The 12,717-nt window shown below is 37.2% G+C and overlaps 1 protein-coding gene across 8 annotated transcripts in view; it reads right to left on the reverse strand.

The window, feature by feature from the left end:
- The window catches only part of MAEA (macrophage erythroblast attacher), a 48,825-nt gene that overhangs the window by 19,433 nt on the left and 16,675 nt on the right, over positions 1-12,717 (reverse strand). For all 8 annotated transcript variants that reach the window (XM_030450562.1, XM_030450567.1, XM_030450565.1 and 5 more), the window contains one exon: positions 10,006-10,209. In XM_030450562.1, the coding sequence (XP_030306422.1) occupies positions 10,006-10,209 (204 nt within the window). The remainder of the gene's footprint in view (positions 1-10,005; positions 10,210-12,717) is intronic.

Genomic DNA, 12,717 nt, shown 5'->3' on the forward strand with positions numbered 1-12,717 from the left:
AACTGCTTTCTAATGAACAATAATCACTACTTTAAATGCTACTTTCACACATCAAAACTAAGAAAAATGAAAACGGCCCCGAATTTAATGAATTCCCATGGTTGTGCTACTGAAAGGGAGAAAGTGACTCACAAAAATAAAGTGAAGGTTATTTGAAGAATAATATCCATGAAATAATAATAAGGTGCATACAAGGGTACCAGGGTAATTTGTTCTCAGGTAGTGGATATTTTAGCTTTGTATTAATCTGAAACTAAACACAATCTGTCTATTATAAAGATGTGAACCAAATGAGAATCTGGCAACTCTATATTGAGGTGGGGACTACCTTTAACTTAAGCCTAAACAAAGTTTCTAACTTTAAGGTCTTACACAGCTAAAATTTCATTACTAAACTGGAAAAAACCAGTAGTAGTTACATCTATTTACAGAAACCAAGGAAACACAAAAAAAGCAGAGTTTCTCTATGAACAACACATGTCTACCAAACTTCTTTACCTTTGTTCTTTGATAGAAGTTGTGCAACTACTGATAATGATGCTCAAGTATTTGCACAGAATTTTTATTTCAGAAGACCTCAAGCAAACTTTATTCCCTTCACTACAAGCTAACCACATCTCAGTAGTCAAAATAGTAAGATATCAAAATTCAGCAACAGAAACTCCACCAAATAGTTTTGGTTTTAGTCACATACTTGAAGTGATCTTTCCAAACATGGCAATTTAAGAGTGCCCTGGGATGCCTTTCAAAAGCTCTAACTTTCCATTTAGACATCAGCATAAATGCAGAAGCCTTCAACTGTTTTTAAGTGAAGCATCTTTACATTGTAAGTACACTGAAAGCAAATTACATTTTTTGCTTAAATTACAATAACTCATTAGTTTCACAGTTATAACTAGAGGACAGTAATATGTAGATTAGTATTAAAGTAAAAATTTGAACTTTACCATGAATTGCTTTTGAAGAGTCAGTAATTATACTGTCTCGTTACTATATGTCAATGTTTTTAGTCCATTCCCATAATATAAACACTAAACTCTTCCCTATACATTTTCAGATCTAGATGTGTAGCTCTTTACATTCACCAAAAACGATCACATTTCAGCACAACAAAACTGCAACTTTGCATTTGATCCTGTGTCAAAATGGCTGAAAAGGATAAGCACCCTCTCCCTAGTAGCAATATATCTTTTACTATATTCAATTTATATTTTCAGATTTGAAGCAGCCAGGTCAATAGTCATTCCTCTCCATTGGTCTCCACTCTGAACATGAGTTGAAGCACTTCTATTTTATGACATCTCCAGCCACAAGTCTGGAAAGCTGTCAGAAAATCCCTTAAGTCATACAAACATTTCTGTATTAAAATAAAATCCAACATATTTCACACATGAAGTGTGAATCTTTAGCAAGGCTGAAAACCAAACAGAAACAAGTATTAAAACAAGCAACACTTGATATTTTCACATCCCCCATAAGTTATCCTCAAAATAGGAGTAATCCAAAAAGAAAAGTTAGGCTTATGACAGGATTTAAGAAAAAATTAGAATTGATTCAGATGAAAAAGGTACCACTTTGTAAAGAAATACAACACTTTTAGTACTACTATCTATAGATACTACATGTATAAGAGCACTACCTTCATATTAAAAAAAGCTTTACTGATGCACTTTAGTATTCAGTAGTATGGTAAGAATTTAAACTACTGTTACATGAAATATAATAATCACTTATTTGGACCACTCTAAAAAACCATCAAGTTTAAAAAAGCTGCATTAGGTGTTTAGTGAGTACTCACACAGAGAACTACATACCCTCAATTGGCAACCCAGCCTTCAATATATTTACAACACAGCTAAAGAACTAGAACAGAAATGTTACAATGAACAGTTATGAATAAAAGGGTCAAATTAGTCTTATATTAATAGTTTGTTAAGGTTCCCTCTGTGATGCTTACACAGGAAGTCCAGGGATCATCTAGATGCTGTGATTATCATTACAGGACTTGAGAAGAAGACAGAAGAAAGGAGCTACAAGGCAGGTAACAGGACCATGAGGATGACCAAAGAGTTCAGCCTCTTTCCACAGTGAAGAAACAGTGAAAAACATCAGCTGGCAGGAGCAGCCCACAATAACACTGCTTACTTGGAAACATGCATGGAAAGAAGAAATGAGGTACAGGGGAACAGTGAGACAAGGCAATTTTGATGCCAGGAACATGGAGAAACCTTTTTTCCCCACAGTAAATTCCTTTGCCCCATAGAAGGGGAGGAGTAAAAGGCTTCTGGTTACAAGAAAGATCCTTCAGTGTGAATGCAGAGTATGTATAAACTGTATTGAGATCAATAGGAAACACACATTATTAATAAAACAATTGCATAGGTGTTGAAAATACAGCAATACAGTTACTGAAGATCAGTTAAAATGAGGCACAAACTAACATTACGAGGCCTCCTTACTCTCTGCTCATAAAATGCTGTCTGAAGTTCATTAAGCTACTATTAAGTGTTATAATGCTACACACATTAACAGAATTACAGAGAAAATAAACAGAGTAATTGACAGAATGCCCTACTCAAATGCCAGCTGCAGTGCTAGTTAGAAAAAAGCACAGACAGCCAAACCACAGATTCATCAACAGAAGAGCCAGAAAAGTTTTTTGTCTACAAAGTAAACACAGTATCCCATGGGGTAGAGTCGAGCTTTCACAGCACAGCATCTTCCATGACCTTTTAATTTTATCTGGTTATTTTAGAAAGATCCCAGTAACTTCTATCAATGATCTGTAGGAAGATTGTCTTTTAACATTAGGAGATGCTGGTAATTCTCCTGGTAGCTGGTTTCAGTGATTATGTTTAACCTTTTGTCTGATTTCAAACTTGCATTTTTCTGACTTCTGATTCCATGTACTGTTTACTCTCAAAGCATTTCTGCACTAAATTATGAAGTTCTTATTACAGGAATTTTGCTCTCATACCTAGTGAGAGCACTCATCCCCTTATATTTTCCAATCATATGCAATTTTTTAATAGCCTTTTTAAGGCATGGTCACCAAAACTATACATATTCTGGTACTGACTACTCCAGAGCCAAATGAAGAGACATTTCAGCCACCTACTTTTGCTCCTGCACATGAGCCCCTTTGGCAGAGCCTCCCAGTTGCAGCTAGCAGTTGGGCTGGTCATTAGCAAGCTGTTTTCCCAATGCATCCTCTACTCCTGGCTCAGCAATTTTTGTAGCTCAGCAAATAGCTGCACCTTATCCTGCAGTACATTACACCCTGCTCAGCAGAGTCAGAAATGATTACACTGGAGTAATGCGACAAAGCCTCCAGAGCTGAAGATGCATCATTGGGCAGAAAATTGGTCTTTGCTCTACCTTGGCAATTTTCTGTTGTAACCTCTTCTAGTAAAGGAAAAGCAACTAATCCTTTGCCAGATGAGCACAAGCCCTGCAGCTTTTGTCCAGGCAGGATTAGTCTGTATTAGCAGCTACACACATCTACACAAAGTGAACTGTCATCTGGTATAATAAGAAAAAGTGTTAAAGGTAAAGTAACATTTAGACTTCGAAGGAATGTCTGACAAGAAGAATGTACAATGAGAAAAATCTCAGAGGAATAATGTAAACCAAACTTCTTCCATATCTAGGCAATCTACAGGTGATAACACCATTCTGCCTTCAGACAAAATTTCAGTTCAAGAATCATTCTTGAATTACTAACCTTCCAGACTACTGTGTAATAAATTAGCTCTGTTATGACATGCTATAGGAAAACCATTTTGCCAAAAAGGCTTGGAAAAATAGACATTCAACATCACAGCATGTTCTTGGCTTCTGCAGTATCAAATGATTTGTAATGAGAAAGTTTGTTATTCTGCGTTGATCTTGACTATTCTACATTTGCATAATTCTAATTCCCAAAGATGCTCGAGACAAACTTCAAATGTAAGGCTGTTCAGGAATTACAGCACTTTGAAATTCAGATGACCACACCCAGACATTCATTATACCAATGTAGTTAACGTTGCCATGCTTACACTAAGAACAGCCAACACATATTTAAAGGAGTTCCAGAGTTGCTTGTCTATAGTCTAGTACTTGAAGGAAGCTCAAAACAGGCACAGGTTAACATCCTGGCACCTTTCAGTAACTTGTTCCAGTTCAGGAACTCCTTCATATGTATTTTTCTCAAACATCTCTACTGTGGGAACAGCAAGTCATAGAAGAGGGACACAATGAATAGCTGCAGACAAAAGACACCTTTTGCCATTCAGCACTCATTTACAAAGTCAGCTTCCATTTGTTCTGCATGACAGTGAAGCAAAGAACACATGCAAGCATTATGCTGTGTATTATTTGCCTATTTAAAAGTGAAGTGTTATGGATATCAACTTGTTTTGACTAATTAATTTAGCACATATTTGTGTCTGCCTACAAGCTATTCTTGGAGTATGTGTCTTAACAAGGAAGATTTCTAAAGGTACAGTGGTAGGATTGTTAAAAGAAGTATTTATTCAGCTTTTAACTTGATCATTGTATGGTTTTCTTCATTCAACCCCAAGTTTGCTAAAGACTCCTATGAATTTCTTCCTAAAACAATCACATATTACTGTCACCCACCCTGCTCAGGTACTGAAAGTTTAATGAGTCAATGCTCTGGAAATGAATCATGTAGCTGATTTGTTATGGCTATTTGAGATTTAAGTTTAGATTTATGCTTCACTCCTGGATTTTTTAAGCTTCTTAGGTTTTAAGGTTTTGCTTGAGATTTAAGTTTTCACACTTAATTCATCTAAATATGCAAGTTATATCTGAGTAGCCTTGTCAGGTCTTTAGGGAGAAGACTGGTGCAACAGAGCTGTATCAAAGCACACACATTTTTTCCATGCCTTTCAGTCTGCCACAGTGATAGTCTATTCATTCACAGAATCATAGAGTCAAAGAATCATCAAAAATCATCACCTGTTCTCACTTGTTCTCCAGACCCCTAAATCAACCTAGCTGCCCTTCTTTGCATCCTCTCCAGCACCTAGGTTTTTTTCCCTGTTAACACACAGTAAAAAATATTTCAGCAGTCTCCTACTGAGGTCACAGCTGAAGGATCCATTTCAGTGTTGAGAGAAAGAAAAGAGCCCTTAACTTTGGGGTTGAAAACAGGCACAGTGATGCAGAAGAGCATGAAGAGGAGATCAGGTACTTGGTTAAATGCAATGCAACTTGACTGGAATTCTTATTCCTAAGGACACCAAGTAAGTTTTCATGACTTCCCCTATGAAAATTAGGACTAAAGAATAAACCAAATTTGTTGCAGTTACCATCCTAAATACTCAAGCTAACCCATTCCAAATGGCTTTCACATAACCAAAATTTGAAGATGCATTTATGCAGTAATGAAAGAGGAAGAAATGGACCAAATTGGAGAGACAGAAGAATGGAAGATAATCAGCTTTGACAGTGACTACTATTTCTTTTATTTATATTAATTAAAATTTGTTTTAAAAAATATATTTACAATAACACTTTGAAAGATACTGAACTATTTTCAGAATGGCTTTGCAATTTTTGATACTCTTTTTTTAGGGAATAGCCATTTAGATACAGAAGCTGTGCTCAATAAGGACACCAGTGACAAAAACTGATGATCCAAACTGCCACATCAAGAAAACTTAAGTTTTCAGGACTGCTGTCAATCGGTTTAATACTGCTTGAAGTGAGGCAAAAAGCTCTTCCAATACAAGCTGATGTCTGCAACAGTCCTATGTCTAGACTAAATTTAAGTCAATGGAATAATCACATTTTTTTTCTCCACAACTCTCAAAAGCAATAAGCACACTGTGGTATTAATGCAAATGGCAAGTTAAGTATCTTTGAGGCATGATGCATCTACTTACTGATCTAACATTAATTTGCAAAACTTTTATTAGCATTTCATCCATGATGAAAGGTCAAGTTAACAAGTTTTAAGCAATTTTAAGGTGCTATTTCAGCTCAAGTGCTCTCTTACATCTGTAACCTTACAGTGCCCCAGCCCACCCTCTCCAGGGGTGTAGCAGTTCTTTTGTTGCACATTGCTTTATAGATTTCAATAATTTGTTCCCTGCACTAACACACAGACACTTGGTTTAAATCCAGGGTACTTCTCCAACCTTTGTACATTATGGGCATTTTTTACTAAAAGAAACTAAATAAAGGCAGAAAAAGAGAGCATATGATGAGAGAGACTGGCAGAATACTGGTTTGTTTTCAATCATACAGGCAAAACCCACATAATTAAGCAAAGAACACAGGCACTTTACATGGGTTTTAATTCCTAGCCTATTAAAAGGGCTGGAAAAGGCATGAATTTTAACTGACACCTACCTCTAAAATCAGAAAAAAAAAAATAAATCTACATATCTAGCCTAATTATAAAACTTATCTACAAACACCAACCAACTTCTTACTGGAACACCACATTTCTGAAACGAGATTTGCCTTATCAATTAATGGCATGGAAATGAGATAGCATTTAATGTAGCAGAACATGGAATATCAACATTCAGGTTAAGAGACAACCCTGCCAGCTAGCTGAATATATCACTCTGCAGATGAAAATATGCATTTTTTTATTGGTGTTGCACTCCAAGGTCATAACAGAGTCAAAATAAGATCATTACTAAATGCAACAAGCTGATACTGATGAACTTCATTTGTATGTTAACAACATACATAACTTAACATCTAGTTTATATGTTCAACCTAAACTGTTTTTCACATCATTTGGGAGCCAGAAGACATCAAGAACAGAGTCCTCAATAGAATCCTCTCCCCCTCATATTTACTTTGGCACAAACATGACATTTCTGTCCTTGACTGTCAGCTCTTGTTTTAATATTGCTCACTTTTGGTTTACTTTCCCAAGGAGCATTACTTTCATTTAAAGATATATCACACACATTACATGCTTGTAGCTTATTTCTCATATTGCCTCAGAACATATTGTTTATAGATGCTGCCCACTAGTTAGGAATAACTTGAGCTTGTTTGCAACTCTCACATTTAAGCTTCCCTATAATTTTTCACATTCAGCATTCATTTCTGCAGTTGTTTGCTTCCCAGTTTATAATCACTGCTTCTAAGCACTTCCCTTCCATGACAAAAAAAAATCAAGAATATAATTCCTATGAAGGTACCTAATTTAGCAAGCAGCCTAGAATGTCACAGTCCATCAATAACTACTAGAATGGGACAGTATGGTGCACAACCAATCTTTCAGTCCAACTGTCTGCTGGGTACAACTGGCAAATGTGAATCATTTAATGGGTTGCTTTTGGTCACTGAAACAGAATGCTTTCTAAACTATTTCCACCCATGAAGAACCTCAGCAGCATTCAGAAGCCACACAAGGAACTTCAAACAAGCAGGCTGAGACTTGCTCCCAAGACTGGTCTAACAGCTACTGAAAGATGCTTAAATGTGGATCCACAAGCAGCAACTGAAATCGAAAGAGCCAATATTCCTTCAGCCTTTTCATGCAGCAGCAGAGGATATTTTGAGCCATCTGGCATGCAATCGTTGACACAGAATCACAGAAATGTTGAGACTGGGAGCTCTGAAGTTGTGTAGTCCCCCCGCTCTATGCAGGATCACCTACAAAATGTTACTTAGGATCTTGTCCAGTTTGATCTGTGTTTGAATATCTCCAAGTACAGGGAGACTCCATACCCAATGTCTGCTGAGGAGCCCAGAACCAGATTTAGCACTCCAGATGGGTCTGGCCAGCACTGAGCAGAGGGGCTGCATCACCACCTTTTCCCTGCAGTGCAACCCCAAGTGCTGTGGAGTCATCTTTGCCACAAAAGAGCACTGCTGGATCATGCTCAACTTGTCCACCAGCCTCACATCTGAACAGGTGAACAAGTTGAACAAAGCTTCCTCCTTTTTTCAAGTTCCTGCCTATGGTACTGTGCTTAGCCAGTGGTAAAAACATTGTCTTTGTAACAATAAAACACATAATAAACATGACCAGGTTTCTCTATACAACAATGTGTATGTGCCTGCAGTGGTCAAAATATTTACCAAAATTGCAGTTGAGACTACAGCAAACAAACATTACTTTGGATGAGAGCAAAACATTGTTATATTTTGTAATCTCTAAAGAAAAGTTACATCACTGAGCATGAGAGAACTTTTCAATCCTTAAATCCTTCAGCAAGAAAGGCACACAATGAAACAGAGAAGCTGTCTTATTAAGCAAGCAAAGCCACAAATTCTGTATAATGATCAAGTCTGAGAATCTTAAGGGTTTTAAAAGCTGTTCACAATGAGTATCACCATACAGTAAGAAAGACTGAGTACAGTGTTGAGAGACACTGCTCATTTAGCAAAAATTTAAACTGTAACGTTGAGCAAACTGTGCAATTTTTGGCAAGACACTGGAACAGGATTCCCTGGGAAGAAGTGTCCAAGGCCAGGCTGGAAGGGCCTTGAGGAAACTTGTCTAGTGGGAGGTGTCCCTGCCCATTCAGGGGATTGGAACTCAATCATCTTTAAGGTCCCTTCCAGCCCCAGTCACTCCATGATTATATGAATTGTAACAACCTAGAAGAAATGTGGCCTGAGTGAACTCAACATCTGCAACTAAGTTCTGTCAAGTTACTCTGGTGCTATGCAAATAAAAATTAGGCTTGAGGGCAGAAATAAGATAAGCTTATTTAAAACTTCTGGTTTTTTTCAAACACAAAAATTCCTGTTCAGCAAACAGAATGAAAAGCTTTAAGGCTTCACAAGTGCAATGCTTTGTATCACATGGTCTTGCAGTGTATCATGACATACTTCCATGCTCACATCTAAACCAAAGCATTACTTAATCAGGCATAACAAAACTTGCTATGAAAGGGAAAATATTTCCATAGTGCTTTTTCAGCAGACCTAGTAGGTATGGAAACATGATGATTCAGCAGGAGATGAGCTCCTGCTGAAAACAAGGGGAAACATCAACAACTCTCAGCACCTTAATCTTTCTCCAATAAAGACTTGAACCAGAAGAGCTGCATACCTTCCAGAACTAGGAAAATCAGAAGAACTAAAGGTCTACTGAGGATCAAATAGCAAATGCTCCCCAAAATTAGCAAAACATTTCTCTAAATAAACAGCAAATTCTTGAAGAATCAGTTTTAACATCCTTGGGGTTGTCAAAGTACCACTGTATGGATTCATTGCTCTGCACAAATCTACATCAAGGTACACAAACTCCAAAGTATTACTAATCACACTAATAATCACACTAATAATCACACTAATAATCACACTAATAATCACACTAATAATCACACTAATAATCACACTAGTCACAGTACCATAAGCACTTCATAAATATGAGATGGAACCAAAGCCAACTAAATAACCACTGAACAGAAAAATTACAAGCATAGAAATGTAGATGCTGAAATTAGCAAAACAGCAAAAATGTTTCTACGGAGCATGCAAAATACACTGGTAAAAAACCCAAACTGTATCAATAGTTTCTAAAGTAGAAGCAAATTTCCCTCTCAACTCATTAAATATCAGGATGATACAATAAACAGTTGCTCCTGCAATCAGCATATGCTGTTCTACTCAGTCTGGGCACCTATGCATATCATCTAAGCATAGCTAGACAGATGGGAAGCTCCCCCAATTGTTTAATCAGCAGCCTAAAGGCATCTAACAAGAAATTCTGAATAACACTTGAGAATTATTCTAAGTTTCAATAGGGCAAGCCATTTATCTTAAAGCATTTAATTTGTAACAAAAAGTTATGCCTTCAATTTTGACCTAATACATTAAAGTATTATTTATATTTATATTATTTATATCAAGTAAGGAGAATAAATTCAGACCTAAAAAGATTAGCAGATAAACATGAGTAATAAAGGCACATTAATACATTAAAATAGCTGCTACAGGGCTAAAGTATCTTGTTCTTATTTGCCAACTTCCTCTTTACTACTGGTTTACTAGCTAGTGGACTTTGCTACCAACCTCAATACCACTTTGTCTTGCTAGTTTTACAGCTGTATTGTAGTAGCCACAGCGTAGGAGATGTTCCACCATCATACGATCCATACGTTTCTTCTTCCACATGTTTGCAGCAGCTGGTTGGTCACTACTGTGCTCCTTCAGATGTTCAATTCTACGTTTGCAGAGTTTTGCACTTTCATCTTCTGCCTGGATTGATTCAACTGCCTAAAAAGTAAAAAAAGAGTAAGGACTATGGACTTTCAACTTGCTTTTAAAGCAAAATACAGTAAGGACTGTTGGTGAGCATTCTTTAAATACTATACAGTTACTCCCAGAAGTGTGTATAGTGGTACAGTGCCTATAGCAGTGCCCATATAGTTCCCAGTGTGGTTTGTTCAGTTCTAAGATATTCTATTCTTGCATATAAATGATTTTTGACTTGACATTGATTATATGCACTTTCCTTCTTAATGCACAGTTAGTCTGAAAACTGCAATGTCTCGTCTACAAGCAGCAACCACTGTATGAGGCTGAAAAGTCCTTTGTGAAGATTTGCAATCATCTGGTCCAAACAGTTGAAAATAATGAAATTCCACCTCTAACCTATGCATGGCTTCTTCCTCAAGCAGCTGTCCTGCTGAATTAGTTCTAGTGGGGAGTGATGCAGAGTAAACCCACATTACTTCTAATACACTGGAGCCACTTTAATCAGTCACGCAATAGCGAAAATTATATAAACATTTGGCCTCTTGGCATCTTTAATTCCAGGATCTTAAGAGCTAGTTTAACAAAGCTTATAATTTTTGAAAAAATTGGTATTTTATTTACCTCCACTACTCAGGATCGGTGTTAAGAGCCCTAGTTAGGACAATAAATTTGTCCAAAGGAAACAAAATATCTTTTTAAAAATCAAGTATTGGCATATACAGTGCAAAACACACACCTGCCCCTATATCTTCACAACATCAGTTATACTGCAATTTTTACCAGGCAATTTTCTTACAGACATAGCATAATTTAAAGCTAGCTGACTCAGTATACAGCACATGACAACAGTGGGTCATGCCAGGCCAGAAGACAAGCAAGCTTGCAGCACTTTTATATGCTTGCTAAGGTAAAAGCAAACCAAAAAAATGGAGGCTTAGTACCTTTCCCATCTTCAATGTATCACCAATGATGCAATTTCAGGTTGGATTGCCTTACTTGTGGTGACTGTAAACTCAACTGGTCTGTATTTGAATAACTGCACAGCTATGGCAACAGGAAAGTCCATTCAGGTTTGCCAAGCATGCACAGACAAAATCACCTGGCTGGCTCTTACCAGCCCACTTTGCACTCCATGCTGGCACAGCTACCTTCCCACTACTCAAACTATTCAGGCTACTACAGAATCATCCTTGGATTCCAGCTCTGGAAGCATAGGTTGGTTCTAATTGCTTTTATTATGAATACACACTGCTGGAAAGAGCAATATTTGAAAAGCAAAATGAACTTGTGCAAGAAAAGCACACCCAGCATTTGCCCCAATTAATCCTGATTGATCTGGTCCTTCCTACCAAATTCAAGTATCTAAAACCCTAGTCACTATCCAAGATAGTCTTCTAATAAAATTCATGCAAACATCTAAAACCCAAGTGATTTTTATTACTGAAATCTGAGTTATATCTATTACTGAATTTAGCTTTGCTTTGTAACACATGGTTTGGAGAGCAGTGTTTTAAATCATGAACTGAGTCTTATCCTATTCAGCAAGCAAACACAAAAATCACTTTAACTTGTTAGATGCCTGCAGTATGATAAGGTGTGAAGACAAGCTCAATAATCACTCATTACAAACAGGAGAATTCAAGGCAGCCAGGCACAAGGGTCAATCCCCTTCTCATTCCAAAGGGCTCTCCCTGTACAGTTCTGTGTCTGGACTTACACAGCTCTTGCTGATTTTTTGGTCCTTCTAGTGCATTCAGAAAAGGCTACGAATCCTTTTCAGAACCCTCTGAAGAAAAGTCTATCTGGGCTTGCCCTGCTGGACATTAATAGAACTTGAGAACAAGCATATTAAACAGGATACAAAAGGAAAAACTCAAAAGCCTGTGTTTCCTCATGCTCATTTTCAGAACCCAAGAAACCTGCTGTGTTTAAAAGCTCTGTTTTGAGAGTGAGTAAGGTGTTAAATAAAGGAACCATCTAATTCTATTATGGCCATCTCAGCGTTTCATCAGATCCTTGTCTAAACACAGGAGGAAACAGAGATCCCACATGGGTCCAAAGGCCCTAAAGAAAACAATCCTTTTGCTCGGGGCAGAGATTACAGAGAAGATATTTGGAGTTGAAGGTTTGGAGTTGAAACAAGACCATTGTATTTCAGAAGGCTCTGCTGTCAAACAGTTGAGATTTTTTTTTTTTGGCCTTTTGTTTTTTTCTGAGCAGCTATAAGATTCCCCACAGTCTTTCAGGCAGTCAAAAACAAATGAGCAATTACACTAAAATGGAGGCTTGCACCCAAAACAGTCAAGCAATGCCTCCAGACACACCCCCACAGTCAGTAAAGATTTAAGAAGTAAATAACTCACTCCTCCACATCATTGCTACACACCTACAAGAAAAATCTAACGCCTTTCTGAAACAGCAGTAATTTCCTTAAGTAACAGAGATGTAAAGAAAACATACCCTTCAAGACCCCTTTTAAGTCTCAAACTAAAGATGAAAACAGCAATTAGATTTATGAAGCCTTTT

This window comes from Calypte anna, chromosome 4B (genome assembly GCF_003957555.1).
Source record: "Calypte anna isolate BGI_N300 chromosome 4B, bCalAnn1_v1.p, whole genome shotgun sequence".
Classification (NCBI taxonomy): domain Eukaryota; kingdom Metazoa; phylum Chordata; class Aves; order Apodiformes; family Trochilidae; genus Calypte; species Calypte anna.